General features: G+C 45.2%; 1 protein-coding gene across 2 annotated transcripts in view; it reads right to left on the bottom strand.

Annotated features, from left to right (window-relative positions):
- POLR3E (RNA polymerase III subunit E) overlaps window positions 1-23,571 on the bottom strand; it is a 39,656-nt gene that overhangs the window by 11,592 nt on the left and 4,493 nt on the right. The window contains exons 2-14 of one of the 2 annotated variants that reach the window (XM_045849146.1): window positions 19,921-20,064; window positions 11,450-11,523; window positions 10,140-10,190; window positions 8,466-8,543; window positions 7,648-7,763; window positions 7,142-7,224; window positions 5,352-5,459; window positions 4,948-4,994; window positions 3,069-3,188; window positions 1,880-1,965; window positions 1,573-1,617; window positions 1,413-1,504; window positions 357-477 (exon numbers count right to left, since the gene is read on the bottom strand). In XM_045849146.1, the coding sequence (XP_045705102.1) occupies window positions 357-477; window positions 1,413-1,504; window positions 1,573-1,617; window positions 1,880-1,965; window positions 3,069-3,188; window positions 4,948-4,994; window positions 5,352-5,459; window positions 7,142-7,224; window positions 7,648-7,763; window positions 8,466-8,543; window positions 10,140-10,190; window positions 11,450-11,485 (983 nt within the window). In that variant the 5' untranslated portion in view covers window positions 11,486-11,523; window positions 19,921-20,064. The remainder of the gene's footprint in view (window positions 1-356; window positions 478-1,412; window positions 1,505-1,572; window positions 1,618-1,879; window positions 1,966-3,068; window positions 3,189-4,947; window positions 4,995-5,351; window positions 5,460-7,141; window positions 7,225-7,647; window positions 7,764-8,465; window positions 8,544-10,139; window positions 10,191-11,449; window positions 11,524-19,920; window positions 20,065-23,571) is intronic. The other variant, XM_045849144.1, reaches the window with a different exon arrangement.

The following is a 23,571-nucleotide window of genomic DNA, read 5'->3' as shown; positions in this document are numbered from 1 at the left end:
GAGAATATAATATACAAATACAATAGCAAATGTTTTGGAAGATATACCTAAAACATTTTGAGTTCTTTGAATTATCCTGGATAAGGGTAAAAAGCAGCAATTAATATAAACTGAGACAAGTCATGAATGCATGCTGAAATCTGTAGGGAATCACTAAAACAATTAAGAAAGGGTAACTTCTAAATTAACAGGAAAAAATGAACAATGAAAGAATCCAGCAGAAGGTAAGAATGAATATAAAATGCAGTGTAGGCAGGACAAATAGAAAGCATGACAGTAGATACCCCAAGTATCAGCAATCACATTACACTTAAGTGGGTCAAGTGCTCCCACTGAGGGGCTAGGGCCGGTCTTACCTCTTTACCACCCAGTTTCCTTGGACTAACATTGCCACCTTCTGGATGCCACGCAAAACAGCCACGGAGTCGATGGAGGGGCCCAGGAGGCTCATCAAGTTGGCAAAAGGCATAACCTTCACTGAGGATGCAGAAAAGGGAAGTCAGGCAAGGGAAGAAGAGCCCTGGGCTGTCCTCTGCCCCCTACTACCAGTTCTGCAATGTCAAGTTCAAACAACAAGCCCAGCACATGCACGACAACCAGGATACCAGTAAAATGATAGCCCATTGGACCCTGGAGGAAATGCCTATGAGGAACTGGGTGCCAGGAGGAACACTGCCTTCTACTCATGCCCAGAGGTTTCAAATCTCCCTCATGATCATCTGGCTAGTAAGTGGCAGAGCCAGGACTGGACCCCAGACTGGTCCAGAGTCCATGCACTTAAACATTGTTCTCTGTTCACCCCAAGTACCTGAGCCCCCTGCCCAGGTAAGCAGGGTAAGGCCTGGGGAAGGCCCAGGCACAGCAGGGAGCTTCCCTCTGCTCAGGCCCCAGAGATCCCTGGGTGAACCCCAGAAGAGCCCAGGGCCTAGGACTCAGCTCAGAGGGGTCAAGGCTCAGGTCTCCCAGTCACTAGCTACAGGTCCCTATGTGTTCTGACCTTCCAAAGTTCTCCAAGAAAAAGCCCAGTCCCTGCTGTATGGGCGCCACAATATAGTGCAAGTGAACGTGTTAAAGCACCTTATGTCCACATGCAGGGCTCGGCATTAGCCCATACCTCTCTGAACCCTCCCAGCCTCTAGGAGCTACCTTAGTCCCATCTTATAGCTAAGCAAGCTAAGGGTCAGGAAAATGAGTGACCTGCCCAAGGTCACACAGCAGGGGAGTAATGAGGGTGGCATGAAAAGGCTGACCCCTGAGGGACACCAGTCTGCTGGAGAGCGTCCTTCACAGACCAGGACACAGATGAGAAGCCAGGCCGTTCGGGTACAGCGAGCCTCTGGCCTCTAACTTGGTCTTCAGTCTGTCTCAGACTTAGGAGGTGGAGGGTATGATGAGCACACAAAAGCACCCACCATTCTTCATCAGGATCTTGATCTGATCGGCCAGGGGCAGGGTGCGCAGCTGGGCCATGGACAGGACGTTGCTAGGGGCCACAGGTTTGTCTCTGTTAAAAATAAAAGCATTGTGTCAGAGGCAGCATGCATGGCGGATTGTCCAGCCACCTTTACTCACTTCTCCTCCTCCTGGCTGGGTGGCATCAACATCATGAGGTAGTCACTGCGGAAGAGGGGAGAAGGCAGTGTCAGTAGCCCCAGGGCATCTCCAACACACTGTGCCCGTAAACCCATGCTGTTCCCAGGTTGAAGCCTCCTTGCCAGCAGTCAGCGAGAGGCCCATCCCCACCCCGCCCCCAGCTACAAAAAGGAGGACCAATCTCTTTGACATGAGGCCGTTGCTCCCACAGCCCTCCCCCAGGCTACAGAAGGGGCCACAGTCCCAAGGGAGGACCCACACCAGTGTCGGTCCCAACCAGGCTCACCTGGGTGACTTGACAAGCTCTGTGTTCTCAACCCCGTTGGAGCCCTGGCACAGCAAGTACTGGCGCTCATGCTCAGAATGGCTGTCCTGTTGGGAGAGGTCGGGGGAACCCTCAGTTGAAGCCCAGGCCTGGCAGCCCCATGCCCTCCGCCTTCCAGTTGTCACCCCTGCATCACTGTGTTCCAGCCACCCAACACTGGCCACAGGATCACATGCAATCTAGTAGGTTCGCTACTCCAGGCCTGTGATATGGCCTCAACTAACTACCTTCCAGGCTTTGTGGCCGCACAGCCCCAGCACTGCGCTCAATGCCCTGTCTGGGACACAGGGACATTAGGAGCCGTGATGAAAATTGACAGCTGACATTCAGTGAGCACCTACTGTGTGCCAGGTTCTGTACCAATGGCTGTATGTATACCAACTCACCTACTCTCAAAATAATGCTACCAAGTTAGGTCCTACTATTATTCCCATAAGAAAGAGATTCAAAGAGATGAGGTAACTTGCCTAAGGTCACACCCTAGGAAATAGCAGAGCTTCTGGAAGTCTGAGTCTGACCCTGAATCAAGCCTCTGTCAACACATCTCTCTCCCAGGAAAGTTCCAGAAAATCAGGACTCCACCCCAAGTAAAATGCTGGGGACCCTAGCCTGTGGTGTGCTGGGAGCTAATATTCAATTGCTTCCCTCCCTCTATATGTATTCAGGAACTGGGGTCTCAAGTCAATGCATAAGGTGAAAAGCAAGCACAGTAAAAATCACGCTTAGCAGGTAACACAGTGACTCCAGTCATGTGAAAGACGGCAGGTCCTCTACAGAGCACCAAATGGAGAGTGCTTGAGTTGAGGGCCCACAGTGCACAAAAAATATGTAACTAAACCCCAACCTCACTCTGAGTCCAGCAAGATGTTCATGCAGGGGAGAGCCTGGGGCTGCACCCAAAACCAGGAGCAGCAGACCCACCCCCACCTCACACAGCCTTCCTCTGGGGTGCAGAGTGGATCAGTTAGCATGGAGGACACACTGCCCACCAGACTTAACCTCCTTTCCTTGTGGTGTTATCAAGTGGCCACAAATGAAGTAAGGCAGAGGTGCGACAGTGAGGCCACACTGCCACACTTCCTGAGCACTGGGCTCTTCCCCCAGGACCCCATGCTCAGAGGGTCAACAGTGGCCTGAGGACCCAGCTCACCCTCAGGCTGTAGTAGTGCAGGTGGACCCAGGGCTCCTCAGCATGCTTCTTCTGCAGGAACTCATAGGACTGCACACGGCGCTGGCGAGCCTGCTCTGACTCAGGTCTAGAGAACCGCACCTGGGGGGTGAGAGGCAGCATGGCCTCAGGCCTCAGCCCCACCAGGAGGCCAGAGGACCCCACATCTCGGACAATTTCCACTCCCACCTTCCCCTCATTTCCTGACACAGGTCTTTTATTCAGTTTTAACCATGTCCCACTCTGTGACCTGCAAACACAGGCTGGGAAACAGCTTTCTCAGGGTCCTGCCTGCCTAACGCCCAATCTGTTTCTAACTCACTGGTGGCTGCACCTACATTTTCCTATGAAAAAAACCAGTTCTCCTTTAGTTCCTACCTAAAAACCCTCCCCCACAAACACACATTCCCAGCTATAGGAGTGGGCAGGTAACTCAGACCTGGACAACTTGTGCACCAAATCCTCTTAGCCACAGGGCCTGGTTCAGGGTTGGCCAAACCAATGAGTCCAGTCTGAAACTTTACTTAGAAGTAATGGGAAGAAATTTCTTTTCCCATGGGGTCTTAGAAGGTGGGAGGAGGTAAGCCTGGAGCTGGCACAACTCTCTCTACCACTGGGGACAGACACCTTGCTTAAGACAGATGCCAAAGAAAAAAACAAAACCTAGAGATGGAGAAATCGGGTCTCAATGACAGGCTCTAAGTACCTAATTTCAGCCATACCTAAAGCTACCCCTCAATTTTTCAGAAACAAGAATCAATACATTCCATTTTTTCACCTGTGCCATTTAGATCTGGTATCTGTTGCTTAGAGTTCAGATGGAGCCAAGCCTCCAGTCACCTCTCTGTGAATAGATTATAGAATTCAGGGACTCTACAGGGGGCCTTGAAGGCACACAGACCTAAGATTGGCTTGCTAAAAGGGCAGAGCACCCTGACCTGTGTGACTCAGTTGGTTGGGCATTGTTCAGCAAAGCGAAAGGTCGCTGGTTTTATTGCTGGTCAGGGCAACTGCTTGGGTTGTGAGTTCAGCCCCTAGTTGGGGCACATGTGAGAGGCAACCAACTGATATTTTTTTGCCTTTCTCCCTCCTTTCCCCCCGTCTCTACAAAGAAATAAATTAAAAAAAAAAAGAAAAGAAAAGGGACAGAGTCCCCAAGAAGGGAAAGAGTTATCTAAGGTCATCCAATAAGCTATTGAGAGAACAGATGGGTCCCCCACATTGGTTATGCCAGAATTCACCAAGTCTTCAAGGACATGCAAACATTCATAACTTTAGCCACACTATGTACTGTCCACATCATTTGTGCAATATTTTTTAAAAATACTTAAATCATTTTAATCTAAAGATACTTAAGTGGGAGAAACTTTATAAGCCATACATGGAAGGTCAATATTCTTCTAACAATCTTTAAAACACAGGAACAACTATTAAGATAGGAATTTTTCAAACATGCACTGCTTAAGAGACAGAATCATACAGCTAGTTAACACGGGGCTGTGGCCCTGTTAAAGCAAGGGTGTCAGGGCACAGGCAATGTCTGTGTGTGCACTGGGCCCCTGAACCCTTGGGCCATGGCTTCCTCTTCCCAGCAATTCCAGGCAGAGCCAGGATCCCATGTTTCACACACACTTGGGACCACCACCCTATTTACGGCTGGGACAGCTCGGCTGGGCAGAGGTAAGGCTGTCTCTCTGGGCAGCCCAGCAGGAAGGCTCTGAAGAACACACAGTTTCTGCATCTGTTTCACACAGAGCGCACATTCTACACAGGCTCTCGTGCGCTCTCTCTCCAGACCACTGGGCCTCAAAACCAGCCCTGCTGCCTCCCTGCTAACACTCCCTCTTGGGCTGGAGCTCACCGTGATCTGCTTCACATCTTCTTCTGCCTCGTCCTGCGAAGAGTCCCCTGCAGCAAGAAAAACCAAACCTGCTTGCAGCCTCTAGTGGAGCCCCCATTTCCCACTCTCGCCCCTGTCCCATGGAGGCCCCTAGCAGCGGTGTCTGTGAATTTTCCTTCTAGATGCAGGTAGATGCATGTTAGTGGTTCTCAAGTTGGTGCAATTTTGCCCTCACCCCCACCCCAGGGGACATTTGGAAACACACAGAAACATTTTGGGGGGTGAGTACTATTGATACCCAGTGGGTAGAGACCAGGGATCCTCCCAAGTCTATAATCCATCTGTTTAATACTTTCCCCATGACCAACCCATCTTGCCAAGTCACAGACAGACAACAGCGTTGGGGGGCAGGGGTCAGACCTCACCCTCATTGGCTGCCTCCCTCTCTCGGTGCTTGGCATCTGCCTTATCCAGATAGGAGAAGCTGGGCCGCAGCTGCAGGATGCCATGTAAAGGCGTCAGGTGGAGCTCACCTGACAAAGGAAGAAGCACTTGGACACGACTCCAGGAATTAGCCAACCCACCCAGCCTGGCTCATGGCAGTCAGTCACCTAGGGTCCCAGACTCCCCGAAGACCTTGACCCAATGCCAAACCACCTCCCACCTCTGATCCCAGAGCCTTGGCACCACCGGGATGACCCAACTGGCCCTGCTGGATACAGCAAACACACAACTGGGTCAGAACACAAATCCAGACTAAAAGGCACTTCTTTAAAGCCTGCCTGGAAACCCTACTCCACATGCATTCAAGGCTCTCCTGACCCTCGTCCCACTGCCCTCCCTCCAGCTGCTTGCTCTGACAGCAGCAGGCAAGTAATCCACAAACATACATGTTCTTTCCCAGCCAGGCCTTGACTGGACCACCCTCACTGCCTCCCTCTCTCATCCTCCCACCTCTTCTTGCCAGAATCCCACCCATCCCATTAAGAAGTCAGCTACTGCAAATGTGGCCAGGGAAGTAGCTCTTGAGGTGAAGGAGCGTCTCTATACAGTCTCTGATGAAGGTCATGGCATTTCCCTGTGAACCAGACCATGCCCTGGGAGGTAGTGCACAAAATCAATTTTACAGATGAATGTGGGCTTCAAAGAGAAGAAATCGGAGGCTAGGGCTCTGTGAAACCTGTCTGGACCCCAGAAGTAGAATACTCCAGATAAGGAGTAAATACATGAATGGTCTGGCTGCCAGAATGTGGTGTTAAAGATAATTACTTGATGCTCCTTTTGATTCTATTCTGTTCCCTAAATGCTCAAATTTATTTCATTTATTACTTCATAAGCTCTAAATATATTTCCAGGACCTTGTACTTTGAAACAGCTTTGAGATATAACTCACACGCGATACAATACACCCACTTAAGCCATACAATTCAATATACTCTAACATTTAGAATTGTACAACCAGTACCACAATCAATTTAAGAATGTTTCATTATGCCCCCAAAAGCTCCATATGCATCCTGAGTCCCTCCCACAGCCCCTAGCAACCACTCCTCTGCTTTCTGTCTCTGTGGATTGGTTTGTTCTGGACACTTTATAGGGATGGAATCACAAAGCATGGCCTTTATGAATTGCCACTTTCAGTGGCCCACTGCTCTCCAGGCTCATCTGTGGAACATATACCTATCTCTCACCCTTTGAGGTGACTAAGAGTCTACTAAGTGGCTACACTACATTGTCATCCAGGCATCAGCTCATGGGCAGACAGTTGGATGTTTTTTTTTTTTGCTATCATGAATAATGCTGCTGTGAACGTTTGTGTACAAATTTTGATGTGGATGTAATTTCATTTCCCTTGGGTAGATGCTGTGTAGGAAGGAAATTGCTGGGTCATAAGCACCTTGTTTTTAAAACATAAATCTACCATCTGTCTCAAAAGTTATGCTGTGTATGTCTGTATCCCAGGAAGACAATGACTTTGGAGCTCCGTCCCTATCAGAACGAGCAACGACTAGTCAGAAGTCCCTCAAGATAGTCAACTCTGGTCCACTTACAACCGTTATTTGCACAAGCTGCCTGGCCCTGCAGGTGTCTAACATTTGGGGAGGAGATGGACACTAGACTAGGGCAGGCCTCTCCCCATCCCAGCCTCTGCCCTACTTCCCTCCGCCACTAGACTCCATGTACCACAGCAGCCCAGGGTGCCCAGCAGAGGTACCTTGCCTGTAGAGCGCAGCAGCATAGCGGGATGTGTTACTGGTGGTCTGGGAGGAGGAGAATGTCTGCTTATCCATCAGCTTCCTAAGAGCACAGGGAGAAAAGGTGTCCAGGGGAGGAAGTGCCTAACCCGGGCCTGGTAGGCACAGCCCCTCCATCCCAGATACCTTCTGAAACCCAACAGCCAGGGACCAAGCCCACAGGACAGGCTATGTGTGCTGCAGGAGGGAAACTGGGGCAACAGAACCCAAAGTTGTATGGGCCCCAAGAGACAAGCAGGAGGTGAGAGCCCCCATTCCTCTCAAGGGGCCTGGGAAGAACTTGGTAGGAGGAGCCTTTTCCAGAAGATGTATCCTGCAGGGAAGGGTCTGCACTAGGCCCAGCTGCTCCAATGAGAATACTTATGGGGAGCCCAGCCATAGCGCATAAGGCCTCAGTGTCTTTAAGGCATTTGTAAGGCTCACTTTGGAACACAGTGAGGCTGGAAGCTTGGAACTGTGGACTCACGAGGAGTATGTGCTGGTCTCGTCTGCGCAGGCACCGTCCACGTTCAGCGCGATCTGCTCCCCTTTGCTGCGGCAGTAGTTGGGGTTTAGTGTGTCGATGGCCATCTCAAGCTCTACCTAGAGGTAGGAAGCACCCCCACCACCAGCTATGAGGACCCCCAACCACACCAATCCTGGCCCTACCCCAAAGTAGGACAGACATATGTCCCTCCCCAGGGGCATCTAGGCTTCAGTCTACACCACAGAACACAACAGCCAATTCCAACAGAAAAGGCCAGCGTAGTTTTTTTGTGTAATAGTTTTGTCTGCCCCTTCTCCCAAGCTCCACTCCTAGAGATCTGTATTTGGGATTATAAATCAAGAGGTTTCTCATAAAAATCTTACTTCCACTTTCTCTTGAAAAGTCAGTGGCACTGGCAATACTGGAAGGACATGTTTCTGTGGCAATGGGCCTAGTGCTGCAGCCACCCCAGCGCCAGGTCTCAGAGCTGTCCTACTCCCCACCACCCCGCCCCTTCACAGCACTGGATGTCTCACACTAGGCCTGCTTCCCAATGGCCCCCACCATGTACCTGTGAACATGAGCCCCCAGTGCCATTCGATAACTGGAATCTCACTTTTCCCGGCCTCTCTGGAGCTGTTCATCCTCTTTATTTCTGGAAACTCCTTCCTATCTCAGCTTTCAAGGCTCTACAAGTTGTTGGTTCTCTTAACTCCATTCACTCCTTCTTTGAGCTTACAGTCACCAAATGGCTCATCTCCTCACCTCCACCAGCTCCCACCCAAACTGCTCACTTCCATCACAGAGGGCAGCCCCACCTTCTGCTGCTTGGGCTTGATCTTGGCTGAGAGGTGTGGAATGTCATCATAGGTCATCGAGGCTGGACGCACAGGGTACTAGGGAGGGCAAGGGAGCCATCAGTGCACCTTGCCCAACCCCAACCAGAGCCACTCATCAGGGAACTCTGGCCAAGAAGCCCCACTGTCACCCCACCCCCACCAAGCCCAGAGACCCCTGGTCTCCACCCAGCCTCCTTCTGAAGAGCTTTTAGATGTCTCTGACTTTCAAGGGTCATGCCCAAGCCTCAGGAACCCAAAGGCCCACACACATCACTCCATGGGCTCTGGCACCCACAGAACAATCGCCATGGGAGTCAAAAGTGAAGTCAGAGGTCAAACTACCAGTCTGTAGGCCACCAGGTAGGAGAGGACAAGGGAAACAGACCACGAGGGAACAAAGAGGGAAAACAAGACTGGCTAAGAGCTACTCATTGCTGAAGCCAGACGAGGTCACACGGGAGTTCATTATCCCAGTTTCTCCCCTTTTGCTTCTGTGTGACTTTCCCATTACAGAAAGTTAAAGACAGAGAAAGTCTGCATGCTACTGGGCGGGTAGATGAGGCAAGGTTTAGAACGACTTTCAAAAAGTACCATGACAGCCTTGGGAGTGAGCCTGCAGAGAGAGGCATGGCAGTACAAGAAGTTAGTGTTCCTCTGGGAGCCATATTAGGTCAGCTACATTTTAGCCAGGGAAATGGTTGTTTCCTAAAAGCTCACTTCAGTAGCAGCACAGTGGCCCTTCCATGCTTCCTGGGCTGAGCCCAGGGCAGGAACCTGGAGTATAGGTGTGGGAATGGCCTGCAGCCCAGGCTGGAGCACAGCCCATCTGGCCAGAGCCCCTGCAAAGGGCCTGGGCCAGAAAGAGTGCTGCTGAAGGGCACAGATTCTGCAATAAGACAGCCCTAGTCCCGGTCCTAACTCTGCCACTAGCTTCTTATAAACTCGGGTAAGCTCCTCGCCTCCATCCAGCACGCATAGCCTCACCACACAAAGCATGGCACACCCTGAATACGCATGAGGTCACTGACACCAGCACCAGTCCCATCATCACTGTATGGTCTGGGAAACAGGTGCAGAAGTCCCAAACGAGGGCCTCCAGCCCCAAAACCTATAAAAGCAGAGCCTAGGGGATAGGCAGCAGCCCTCATCCCAAGCACATGCTTGGAGCACTGCTGCTGCCAAGGACAAAAAATACTTAAAACAATAACCTAACTGTTAAGAATGCAAAATGGTACAAAACAGTCTGGCAGTTCCTCAAAATGCTGAATTTCCACGTGACACAGCAAACCCATTCCTAGGGACTCACCCACGAGCAATGAAAACACGTATCTACCCAAACACTTGTACAGGAATGTTCACAGCAGCATTCGTTATTCCTAAGAGTCAAAAAGTGGAAACAACCCAATACCCATCAAGAGGCATGCATAAGGAAAAAGTGGTGTGCGTATGTCCATGCTATGGGCTTATTCTTCTATGGCTGCCTCAGTTTCCTGTCTTGGAAATGACAAACTATGTAACCCACCCACAAGAATAAAAAGAACTGTCCTATCACACACTCTGAGGTCTCCCATTATTCCCAGGCCCCACTTATTGCATTTCCACCACCCCACCAACACCTGCTTTCCCCTCTTTATCTCCAGGTCCCACAATTACCTGAAACAGATACAGCTTCTCTGCCAGACTTTTGGCCAAGTAGACATCGATCTGGGAACAAGGGAAGAAGACTTAACCAGGACAAAGAACCCTGAGCCTGACCTGCCCTGCTTGCATGAGGGGTAGTGGCCCCAAAGCAATCCTGGATCGAGGGAAGAGCTCAGCTTCTGCCAAAACAAAATGGAACCAAGTTTCCAATCTGGATATATCCAAGACCCCCCTCCCTATAGCTCTCAGGGGGCCAGTACAAGGGTCCAGCTGGCCCCCTAACCAAGGTTCACAGTAATCCAATAAAGTCCCTCTTCCCTGGGGCTGCCCAGACCAGGCAGCATCCTGGAGCTGGAGTAAATGCTTTTATGATGCAGAGGAGACAGGAAAAGTGTCTTCCAAGTGCCTTCCACCATGGAGTCTGGATCAACCTATCACTCTGTCTAGGGTGGTCTACAAGCCCCTCGGAGACTGACCAGCCCTACTTCCTTTCCTCTCAACACTAACCACCCTGCCCCAACATGCGGTAGTTGACCTTCCTGCTTCCCAACTCTTCACAGGAACCATGTACTCTGCCACATCCAGGCCTCAAGGACTAGTAAACGGTCATCAGGCACAGGGGAGGCTTGTGTGAGGGGCCTTCTAGTGGAAGGAACAGCATGTGCAAAGGCCCAGAGACTCTAGAATGTGTTCTGATCTGAAACTGCCTTCCCCACTGTCTGCTTCTTAAGACTCCTTCCTTCTCAGTCTCTCCCCAGAGATCCTAATCTGCCTGGAAAGGGGGATAGGAACACTGCCTCTCCTCACTGTTGCCACAGCCCCATATGGGTCCAGTAAATAACTGCTGAATGAGTAAGGTAAAGGGGAAATGTAAGACTCATTCATTAATTCAACAAATAATCCTACTAACTATGTATCATGTCCAAGGAACTGAACCCGGCTTTGTGGACACAGTAAACAGAATAAAAGCTCTGCTTTCACAGGTTTACATTCTAATGGAAGAAGAATTATGTCTAGTAAATATTGTGGCCAAGTGCAAGGCAAGTCCAACATAAGGGCCTAGAGTGCTGTGGGAACAGGGGCAGTGTGCAAGAGGAGAATGCCACATGAGCACAAGAGTGGTCAGGGGAGCTGTTCTGACAAGGAGATGCTGGATCAGAGATCTGAAGGGAGCAAGAGGCTCAGCCAGGCAGGCACCTGGAAAAAGAAGCCCCCAGGCTGGCCTGAAGAAGGGTGGAAGGAACCCAGCCCCACTGCCTGCAACCCTGGGAACAGGCACTTTTCCTTGGCAGCCCGGGCAGAGGGTGAGGAGCAGCAGTTACCTCCTGTATGACTGGGTCATCCTCTTCATTGGCCATACTAGGGGGGAGCCGGCTGTGAGATCTTCAGACTCAGCCTGTAAGGAATAGCGAAAGACTTGGCCTGTCAGTTGGTTGTTCAGCCGTCACTCCGTAGTGCTCATTCAGTGACAGATGCTGCTCTGGGAGGGAGGAGTCTGAGACAAACAGAAGTTTATCTTCTTTCTACACGTACCCTGAAGTCAACAGAGGATGACCAATTACATAATCCATAGCTCCCCCCAAAGAGAGAAACAACCAAACAATAGGTTGTACCTGTGGGAAAGAATGACCAGTTTTAAGGGTTTTTTGACCGCTGACAAAGAATTCACCACCAAGCAGAAGAATGGAGGCTGGCTGACCCACAGCCATGTTCACAACACTCCAGAACTAACTAGAAGCCATGGGGAGGTTTTTAAAAAAAGAGTCAGAGATTTCCAGTCAAGATGGTGGAGTAGGAAACCACTCCTCCCACGGCTACATCACAATTACAACTAAATTACGGAACCACCACCCTTGAAAACCACCTGAAGACTATCTAAAAAGAACTCTCACAACTAAGGATATAACGAAGCTACATCGAGGAGGGGCATTGACCAAAATAGGTTGGTCCCACACCCACATGTGGAGGTGAAGAATTGGAAAGGATAGCTTGGCTGCAGAGCTCTCCCTTGAGGAGCAAGGGGTCTTGGCCACACACCAAACTGCCCAGCCCATAGCACTAGTGCTGGGAAGAAAGCCCCCACAACAGCTGGCTGGGAAAATCAGCAGTCTCCATGCAGGTGAGATGAAGGGCTGCTGGAAACCCAGTTGTACTGTTAAAGGGCCGAGCACAAACTTACAAACACACTTGCTCTGGTCTTAAGCACTGGGGTAGCAGCTCAAAAAGTGCCAGGGACATAAAGAATGAACCTGAACTGACCTGAAGGACAAGGGCTAGAGGAGCAGTTAGGGGTGGTTCTCTCCAGGGACAAAAGTGCTGGCAGGTGACACTGTTTCTTTGTTGAGCCCTCCCCAACCCACCCAAGACACAGCATAGTGTTAAATCTAGGCTCTCCATTGACCTAACAAACATCTTTCACCCCACAGAGGTGATTCCCTGAGACCCTGCTCCACCCAACACAGATACCCAGCCAGAGCCTCTTTCAGTGGCTCCTTCACAGAAGCAGCCTGCCTTAAGCTCATGCTAAGGACTTTCTTAAAATCTCTCCAAGGTCCACAAAGCTCAAACAAGTGGCGGCTGGCCTCGGTGTGCCCCATACCTCTTACTAAGTGTCCTCAAGCCCAGCACAAGCAGTAATTGGTCTCAGCTTGCATTGTAACTCCCATCATGTGGCCCCAAACCTGGCATTAGCTACATTCGGTATTGACTTGGAATGTAGCTTCAACCAAAAGGCCACAAGCCCAGCACAAGTGGCAGTAGGCCTCAGCTCAAATCATGGCACCTACCAAAGGGTCCCAAGATAGGCATTAGAGGCAGCCAGCCTGGGTTCTTGGCATAGCCTCTCTCAAGCACCACCAAGCTCAGCACAACCGGCAACCAAAAGCAGATCACTTTGTAGCTTCTACCAAGGGACCCCAAGCCACTCACAAACAGTGCACACCTCAGCCTATACTAGAGCCCCTCCTAAGAAGCCCCAGAATCAACAAACCCAGTGGCCAGCTTCAGACAACAGCAGAGCACTACCCAAATAGCTCCACAAACAACATATCTGAAGGATGAACTAGGCAGGCACAGAGCCCCACTAAAGCAAATCTCATTCTGTGGGGTCAACACCTGAACAACAGCTTGTCAGCTAAAGTCACGTTCAGCTGTCAGAGCCTGTTAGCCTGAGGGTCAATTCTACCCACTGATGTACCAACAGCAATAAAAGCTCAGCTACAATAGGAGGACACACACAGCCCACACAAGGGACACCCCTGGAGCACCAGACTCAGGTGACCAAGACAACTGCACCACTGGGCTCCACAAAACACCTACTATATTAGGACACTATAACTGGGAGATGTGGTAGCTCTACCTAGTACACAGACACAAATACACAGCCAAAATAAAGCAACAAAGAAACATGACCAAAATAAAAGAACAAACAAAACTACAGAACAGGTACTAAACAAAATGGAGGCAAGCAATCTATCAGATACAGAGTTCAAAACACTGGTTATAAGGATGCTCAATGAACTTAGGAGAAAAGTATTAATAGATGAACTCAGTGAGAACTTACACGGAGACAGAAAACATGAAAAAAGTAAAAAATGAAGAATACAATATCTGAACTAAAGAAGGAATCAACAGCATGTTAGATGAAGCAGGGAATCAAATCAGCGATTTGGAAGACAAGGTAGTAGAAAACACCCAATTAAAACGGCAACAAGAAAAAGAGTCCAAATTTTTAAAAAATGACAATAGTTTAAGGGACCCATGGGACAACATTAAGAGTAACAGAATTTATATCACATGACTCCCAAGAAGACAGCAAGGGCTGAAAAACTATTTGAAGAAATAATAATGGAAAGCTTCCCTAACCTGTCCAAGGAAACAAGACATACAAACCCAGAAAGTGCAGAGACCCAAACAAGATGAACCCAAAGAGGTCCACACCAAGAAACATAATGAAAATGCCAAAGGTTAAAGACAAAATGAGAATCTAAAAAAAACAGCAATAGGAAAGCAGTTAGTAATGTACAAGGGGAATCCCACAAGACTGTCAGCTAATTTCTCAAAAGAAACTTTGCAGACCAGAAGGAATTGGTATGAAATATTCTAAGTTATAAAAAAGAAAAGACCTACAACCAAGACTACTCTACCCAACAAACATTATCACTTGGAATCAAAAAACAGGTAAAGAGCTTCCCAGACAAGAAAAAACTGAAGGAGTTCACCATTAAACTAGTATCACAAGAAATGTTAAAGGGACTTTCTTTAAGTGGAAAAGAAAGCATAAGAAATATGAGTAAGAAAATATGGGTGGGAAAACTGCCTACTGACAAAAGCAAACACATAGTATTGGGTTGGCCAAACAATTCATTTGCGCCCCCCGTAAGATGGGTCTAGTAGTACTTAATTGCCTTTAACTTCATTTGGAACAATTTTGTTAGATTGTATTGTGACAGCTGTCCTATCAGTATGCAGCATTAAAAAAGAACTTATCAAAATCAGTAAATTTTTGTGCAGCCATTTTAATATTGAAGATGGAAGAAAATACAAAACATTTTCTGCATATTATACTTTATTATTTCAAGAAAGGTAAAACTTCAACTGAAATGCAAAAAAAAGGTTTGTGCAGTGTATAGAGAAGGTGCTGTGACTGATCTAACGTGTCAGAAGTGGTTTGTGAAGTTTCACATTGGAGATTTCTTGCTGGAGGATGCTCCAGAGTAGGGCAGAGAAGTTGAAGTTGGTAATAATCAAACTGATACATTAATTGAGAACAATTAACATTACATCACACAGGAGACAGACCACATATTCAAAATATCCAAATCAATAGTTACTACTGAAAATGAAAAAAAAAAGGGTCTTTTTATTTTATGGAAAAAATGAAATGGACTCTTTGGCCAACACAATAAAAGCAGTTGATTCAACCAACTATAAAACTAGTACCAAGGTTAAAAGACAAAATTAGTAAGATCATATGTAATTACAACAATAAATTAAGAGAAACACACAAAAGAAGTAAAAAATAGTGACTAAAACATAAACGTAGAGGGGAAGAGTAAAAATTGTAGTAATTATGGAATGTGTTTGAACTTAAGTGACTCTCAACTTAAATAGACTTCTATAAACATAGCTTGATATATATGAAGTACCTCATAACCATGAACCAAAAACCTACAAGAGATACACAGTCACATCTCAGTACTAGCCAGCTTCAGAATTTGTCAAACCTTTTATTTGTTGCATTTTGACAAGAAAAAAAATGTTTCAGCAGTAGGTGCTTGCTCAGGACTCATCACACTTGCTAGAGCTTGTGTGAGTCATGACACCGCCCTGCAAGACAAAGTGCTTCACTGTTCAGGACACACTGGTTTTGGCACTCATCATGACTTCTAGAACGAATTAACAAGTACCAAGGTACCACTGTACAAGAAATAAAGAAAAAGGAATCCACATTACAGAAACTCATCAACATAGAAGACAGAACAAGAAGGGAACAGGGAAGAACTACACAATCAGAAAATAATAGAATGGCAATAACTACATAACTATCAGTAATTGCTTTAAATGTAAATAGATTAAATGCTATAATGAAAAGACACAGGGTGGCTGAATGGATTAAAAATAATAAGACCCATACGTATGCTGCCTGTTAAGAGACCCACTTTAGATCAAAACACACAACAGAGACTGAAAGTAAAGAGAAGGAAAAAGATACTTCAAGCAAATGAGGGGAAAAAACTGGGGTAGCAATAAGCAATACATATATCAGACAAAACAGACTGTAAAACAAGGGATCTTTGTCTTTTCTGTAACAAGAGACAAAGAAGGGCATTTCATAATAAAGGGATTAATGCAACCAGAGGACATAATTCTTATAAACATGTATGTCCCCAACTGGGCCCCCCAAATATATAAAGCAAATATTGATGGATATAAAGGGAGAGACTGAACATAAAAAAGTCAAAAGGGACTTAAAAACCCCACTGACATTAATGGATAGATCATACAGACAGAAAATGAACAGGGCAACAGTGGCCTTAAGTGACACAGTGGGCAAAATAGGCTTAATTGATATTTGTAGGATATTTCACCCCAAAGCAGTCAAATATACATTCTTTTCAAGTGCACTTGAAACATTTTCCACAATAGACCATGCCAGGCTACAAAACAAGTTTCCATAAATATAAGATGACAAAAATCATATCAAGCACCTTTTCCAATCATAATGGTATGAAACTAGAAATCAATTACAAGAAAACTGAAAAACAAAAAACCAAAAAAAAACCACAGAAACACATGGAGGCTAAATAACACACTATTAAACAATGAATGGGTTAATAACAACATAAAGGGGGATATCAAAATACCTTGAGACTAATGAAAACACAATCACCTTAAATCTACTGGACACAACAAAAGCAGTTCTAAGAGGAAAATTCACAGCCTACTTCAAGAAACAAAAAATTCAAGGTCTACTTAAAGAAACAAGAAAAATCTCAAATAAACAATCTAATCATATATCTGCAGAACTTAAAAAAAAAAGGAAGAAAAAAAAGTCCAAAGTGAGTAGAAGGAAGGAAATAATAAAAACCAGAGAAGAAATAAATGAAATAGTTTAAAATACACAAAAGATCAAAGAAATTGAGACCTGGTCCTTTGAAATGATAAACAAAGTGAATAAAGCTTTAACCAAATTAATTTTTTTAAAGGGGGAAATAAATACAAACAAATTAAAGAAGAGACACAACAAGTAACTATGACAATTATATACCAACATTTTGTTCAACCTGGAAGAAATGGATAATAAATTCCTAAAATGTACAATCTCCCAACATTGACTCAAGAAAAGAAAATGTAAACAGACTGATAACTACTAACAAAATCAAATCAGGACTTCTGGTCAAGATAGCGGCAAAGTCAGATACAGCTCTCCTCTTCTCGCAACCATATCAAAATTACAATTAAAATACAGAACAAATATCACTCAGAACTGCCAGAAATTGAGTTAAAGGGAAATCTGACAACCACAGAATTAAAGAAACCACAGCCATCCATCCAGACTGGTGGGAGGGGCATAGACGAGGAACAGGCTGGTCACACACCCATGTATGGTACATAAAAATTTGGGAGGAATATCTTGAGGGCAAGGAATCCCAGACACACCAGTCCCCCCAGCCCAGTGTTTCAGTGCCAGGAAGATAAGGCTCCACAACTTCTGGCTGCAAAAACCAGAGGGGATTGTGTCAGTGGAAGAAACTTTTGAACCCCAAGCAGTTCCTTTTAAAGAACCCACACATGGACTCATCTACTCAGACTCACTTCCTCTGAGCTCCAGCACCAGGGTAGCAGCTTGAGTGGCACCAGTAGTGTACAGGGAGAAACTGAAGTATCTGGTATCGGGGTGAGCAAAGGCCATTGTCCTTTTGCTAAACCCTCCCCACTACAGAGCCAGTAAGCTGGTGCATATCGGCAACTCCATCAACCTGGCTAACACTGTTTGACCAGCCTTGGATTTTGCAGAGGCTCTGCCCCACCCAACTTATGGGTACCCAGGCTGGTTTTGGCTCATGCTTCACAACTTACTATCAAACAAGCAACAGCTGGCCTCAGTGGATCACAGGCCTGGCACTAGCAACAACCAGCCTACGTTCACAGCTTGGCTTTGCCTGGGAATCTCTAAGCCCACCACAAGTAGCAGCCATCTCAGATTGCTTTATAGCACAGGTGGCAAACACAAGGCCCGTGGGGCAATTCTGGCCCTCCACCTTGTTTTATCCAGCCTGGCACCTGCACCAAGCTCTTGCTTAACTGTTAAGGAGTAGTTACATTTATACAGTCCTAAAATTACATTTGGCCCTTTGAAGGCAACTGGGAGGCTGATGTGGCCCTTGGTGAAAATGATTTTGACAACCCTGCTTTATATCTCAGGCAAGGTGCCTTGGGCAAAACACAGGTGGGGGCTGACATTGGCCTGCACCACCTAGGAAACCCCAGTGCCAGTGCACCCAGTGGACAGCTGCAGATCACATTGGAATAGCACCACCTCCTTGCCCCTGGCACAGTTGATCCTCCAGAGAGGGCAGAGATTGGTGGCCAGAGATCCCAATCAATCCTTGCAACTGACCTGGGTAAATCCCTCCCACTGACTTGCCAGTAGCAACCAAGGCTCAACTACAAGAGAAGGTCACATACCTAGCCCACACAAAGAGCACATCTTGAGTACCCAACTTAGGTGATAGGGACAGCTGTGACACTGGACCCTGCAGGACACCTACTACATTAGGCCACACTACCAAGACATAGAGTCAAAGCAGCTCTGCCTAATACACAGAAACAAGCACAGGGAGGCTGCCAAAATGAGGAGACAAGGAGATATGGCCCAAATGATAGAACAGATCAAAACTCCAGAAAAAGAGCTAAACTAGGTAGAGATACATAATTCATCAGATGCAGTTCAAAACACTGGTTATAAGGATGCTCAGTAGAGTCAATGAAGCAGAGAATCAAACCAATGATTTAGAACATAAGGCAGAAAAAAAACAAGTTCATAGAACAAGACCAAAAAACAATCCAAAAAAATTAAGGATAGTATCAATAGCCTCTGGGACAACTTCAAGCATTCCAACATTTCCATCACAGGGTTGCCAGAAGTTAAAGAGCAAGAAATTGGAAACAGACATTCAAGTCCAGGAAGCACAGAGTCCCAAAAAAGATGGACTCAAAGAGTCCTACTCCATGACACATCATAATTAAAATGCCCAAGGTTAAACATAAAGAGAGAATCTTAAAAGCAGCAGCAGAAGTTAGTTATCAGATGGTTGCCAGATAGGAGGCAGGTTCAGGAGAATGGGTGAAGAGGTGAGGGAATTAAGAAGTACAAATTGCCCTGGCTGGTGTGGCTCACTGGATTGAGCGCAGGCTGCTAACTAAAGGGTTGCTGGTTCAATTCCCAGTCAAGGTACACGTCTAGGTTGTGGGCCAGGTCCCCAGTGTGGGGCGCGCAAGAGGCAACCATACATCAATGTTTCCCTCCCCCTCCCTTCCCCTCTCTAAAAATACATAAATAAAATCTTAAAAAAAAAAAAAGTAGTACAAATAGGTGGTTACAGAATAGCCACGGGGATGTAAAGTACAGTATAAGAAATGGAGTAGCCAAAGAACTTATACACATGACCCATGGACGTGATGGGTGGATTTCCTGAGGGAGTGGCGGGTACTGGGTGGAGTGGAGCTAAAGGGCAAACATCAGGAGAATGTGTTAGCATAATCAATAAAATATAATTTTAAAAAATTAAGCTTTTTAAAAAATCAAATCAGTAATAAAACTCCCAACAAAAGTCCTTGCCTAGAAGTCGTCAGAAAATTTTACAAAATATTCAAAGAAGAATTAACACCTACACTTCTCTATTCCACAAAATTCAAGAGGAGGGAAGCCTCCCAAGCTCATCTTACAAAGCCAATATTACTCTGATTCCAAAACCAGATAAAGACACTACAAAGAAAAACATTATAGGCCAAAATCCCAGATGAATGTACATGCAAAAACGCTCAACAATATACTAGCAAACCAAATCCATCAATGCATTAAAAAGATCATACATCATGATCAAGTGGGATTTATTCCTGGGAGGCAAGGTTGGTACAATATCCACAAATAAATTAACATGATAACCACAAACAAACTGAAGGATAAAAACATATGATAATACCACCAGATGCAAAAATAGCACTTGACAAAATCCAGTGTCCATTTATAATAAAAACACTCATCAAAGTGGGAATAGAGGGAACATACCTCGACATGATAAAGGTCAGATATGACAAATCCACAGCTAACATAATACTCAATGAGGAAAATCTAAAAGCATTTTTCTTCAAATCAGGAACAAGGCCAAGCTGTCCACTTTAACCACTTTTATTCAACGTGGTATTGGAAGGCCTAATCAGACAAAAAATAAAAAAAAAAAGGCATATGAACTGAAAAGAAGTAAAACTGTAATTCTGCAGATATGACACTCTACAGTGGATCCTAAAGATCCCACCAATCCAGTAAAGTAATAGAATACAAAATTAATATCAGAAATTGGTTCCATTTTTATATACCATTAATGAATTATCAGAAAAAGAAATTATGAAAACAATCCTAGCCCTCGCCCAGTGTACTCAGTTGGTTTGAGCACTGTCCTGTGCACCCAAAGGTTGTTGAGTTCATTCAGTTCCTGGTCAGGAAACATACCTGGGTTGCAGGTTTGATCCCTGCATACAAAAAAGCAAATGACTGATGTTTCTCTGTTTCTCTCTCTCCCTCCCTCTCCCTCCCTCTCTCCCTCCCTCTCTCTCTCTCTCATTTCTCTTTTTCTAAAATCAATAAACATATTTTCGGGTAAGTATTGAAAAAAAAAAGAAAGAAAACAATCCTAGGACCTGGCCAAGTAGCTCGGTTTGTTAGCGTGTCATCCCAATATGCTAAGGTTAAAGGTTAAATCCCCAGTCAGAGCACAGACTAGAAGCAACCAATGAATGCATAAATAAGTGGTACAACAAATCGATGTCTCTCTCTCTACAATCGATAAATACTCAGAAAATTATAAGACGGCCCTGGCTCATGTGGCCCAGTGGGCTGAGCACAGACTTGCAAACCAAAAAGTCACCAGTTCGATTCCCAATCAGGGCACATGCCTGGGTTGCAGACCAGGTCCCTAGTTGGGGGCGTGTGAGAGGCAACCATTAATGTTCTCTCACACATCAACGTTTCTCTCCCTCTCTTTCTCTAAAAAATAAATAAAATCTTTTGTTTTAAAAAAGCACAAATTTATTTAAAAAAAGATGTTAAAGGAAAAAATAAAAAAAGATACAAATAAATGGAAGTATATACCATGTTCATGGGTAGGAGGAATTAACATCATTAAAATGTCCACACTACCAAAAGAAATCTATCGATTCAATGCAACTGCTATCAAAATACCAATGATGTTTTTCACAGAACTAGAACAAATAATCCAAAAAGTTATATGGAACTACAAAAGACCCTGAATAGTCACAGCAATCTTAAAAAAGAACGAAGCTATAGTTATCATGCTGTCTGATACCAAACTATACTATAAGGCTACAGTAATCAAAACAGCATGAACTGGCATAAAAACATACACCGATCACTGGAACAAATGAGAGAGTCCAGAAATAAACCCATGCCTATATGGCCAATTAATCTATGACAAAAGAGGTAAGAATATGCAATGGGATAAAGACTGTCTCTTTAATCAATGGTGTTGGAAAAACTAAAGACACATGCAAAAGAATGAAACTGGACTACCTTCTTATACCATATACAAGAATAAACTCAAAATGGATTGAAACTTAAATTTAAGACCCAAACCCATAAACATCGCTCTTAGTGATATTTTTTTGACTATGTCTCCTCAGGCAAGGGAAACAAAAGAAAATATAAACAAATGAGACTATATCAAACTAAAAAATTTTTGCACAGTAAAGGAAACCATCAAGAAAATGAAAAAACCTACCAAATGGTGTATGATATTCACCAACAATACATCCAGTAAGAAATTAATATCCAAAATATATATAAAGAATTCATACAAACTTAACACCAAAAAAAACAAGCGAAGTTTAAAAATAGGCAGAGGACCTAAATAGACATTTCTCCAAAGAGGATATACAAATGGCCAACAGGCATATAAAAAGATGCTCAGCGTCACTAGTCATCAGGGAAATGCAAGTTAAAACCACAATGAGCTAACACCTCACACCTGTCAGAATGGCTATCATCATCAAATCAACCAAACAATAAGTGATGGCAAGGCTGTGGAGAAAAGTGAACCCTCACATACTGTTGGTAGGATTGAAAATTGGTGCAGCCACTATGGAGAACAGTTTGGAGGCCTTTCATCCTCAAAAAGTCAAAACCAGAGCTACCATATGACTCAGCAATCCCACTTCTGGATATTTATTTGAAGAAATCCAAAACATTAATTTGAAAAGATATATGCACCCCTTTATTCACTGCAGCATTATTTACAATAGCTAAGATATGACCATAACCTATGTATCCATCAATACATGATCGGACAAAGAAGATGTAGTACATATGAGTATATACAATGGAATGTTACTTGGCCATAAAAAGGCATAAAATCTTGCCATTTATGAAAAAAAAATGGATGCACCTAGAGGCTAAGTGGTATACTAATGATATAAGTCAGAGAAAGAGAAATACCATTATGATTTCACTTACATGTAGAATCTAAAAAACAAAGCAAATAAACACAATAGAAACAGACTCAGAGAAACAGATGACCAAGGCATGGTGACCAAAGGGGAGGGGTAAGGGGAGGAGGAATGTATGAAAAAGGTGAAGGGATTAAGAAGTACAAGTTGGCATTTACAAAACAGTCACAGAGATATCAAGTACAGCATAGGGAATATAGTCAATAATATTGTAATAACTATGTCTGGTGCCAGTGGTACTAGACTTCTTAGGGGGGTCACTTTGTAGATTATATAAATGTCTAATCACCATGCTGGACACCTGAAACTAATATAAAATAATACTGAAGGTCAACTGTAATTGAAAAATAAAAATAAATTTTAAAAGACTCAGATGTCAAACAGAAACAGCAGACAGTCCCAAGACTTTTAAGGTGAACTTGTCTGATATTTGATTTTCAAGCTGACTTCAAGCCCAACTCAAAGTGAGATAACTCTCCTCTCTGTGGTAGTTTTATGTGTGTATAAAAACAATCCTCTTAAATACTTTCTCCAGTATGTTTAATAATCCTGTGAAAGGACTTGACTGTCCCCATCTCATGAAGAGTAGACTGGAACTCATAGACATTTTTATGTGTTTTACCCAAAGCCACACAGCAACCACGAGGACTCGCTGGGTTTCAGAGCCAGGCCACGGGGCTTTAGGCAACAGCAGCTCTATTCAGAGGAGGGAGGGGAAGAACCTTTCTGCTGGGGAGTGGGTGTTAGGACTTGGCCTTAAAAGATAGAAGGATTTGGAGGAGCAATGAGAGCAAAGGAGGGATTCCAGCAACAAGAAGCACTTAAAGTACACGGGAGAGGGAAGGCTGAGGTCTCCATGATGGAGGGTGAGTCATTCTGCTGGGCTGACCCTCCATATGCCCAAAAGGAGGAGATGGTTAGCAAGGCACAGAGGTACCCTCAGATCTCAGCAGTCCCCAAGGCCTCTACTTTTGGGTAAGACCAGCACAATCTTTGTCTTATCTTAACACTTAAACTATGTAATATGTAAATGAACATAATACCTTCACTATAGAATTCAATGTCATCTAAGACCCTTGTCCCAACCATCATGTGAAATCATCTCTTATTCCAGATACATGTTCTGAACTCAAGCTGCTCAGGCCAAATGCTGGCATCATCTTTGGTGACTCTGTTTGTTTCAATCCACACTGGCAAATCC

Source organism: Phyllostomus hastatus, unplaced genomic scaffold, assembly GCF_019186645.2.
Source record: "Phyllostomus hastatus isolate PE091 unplaced genomic scaffold, TTU_PhHast_1.1 phas_contig_64, whole genome shotgun sequence".
NCBI classification, from domain to species: domain Eukaryota; kingdom Metazoa; phylum Chordata; class Mammalia; order Chiroptera; family Phyllostomidae; genus Phyllostomus; species Phyllostomus hastatus.
This window is presented reverse-complemented; position numbering and strand designations above follow the sequence as displayed.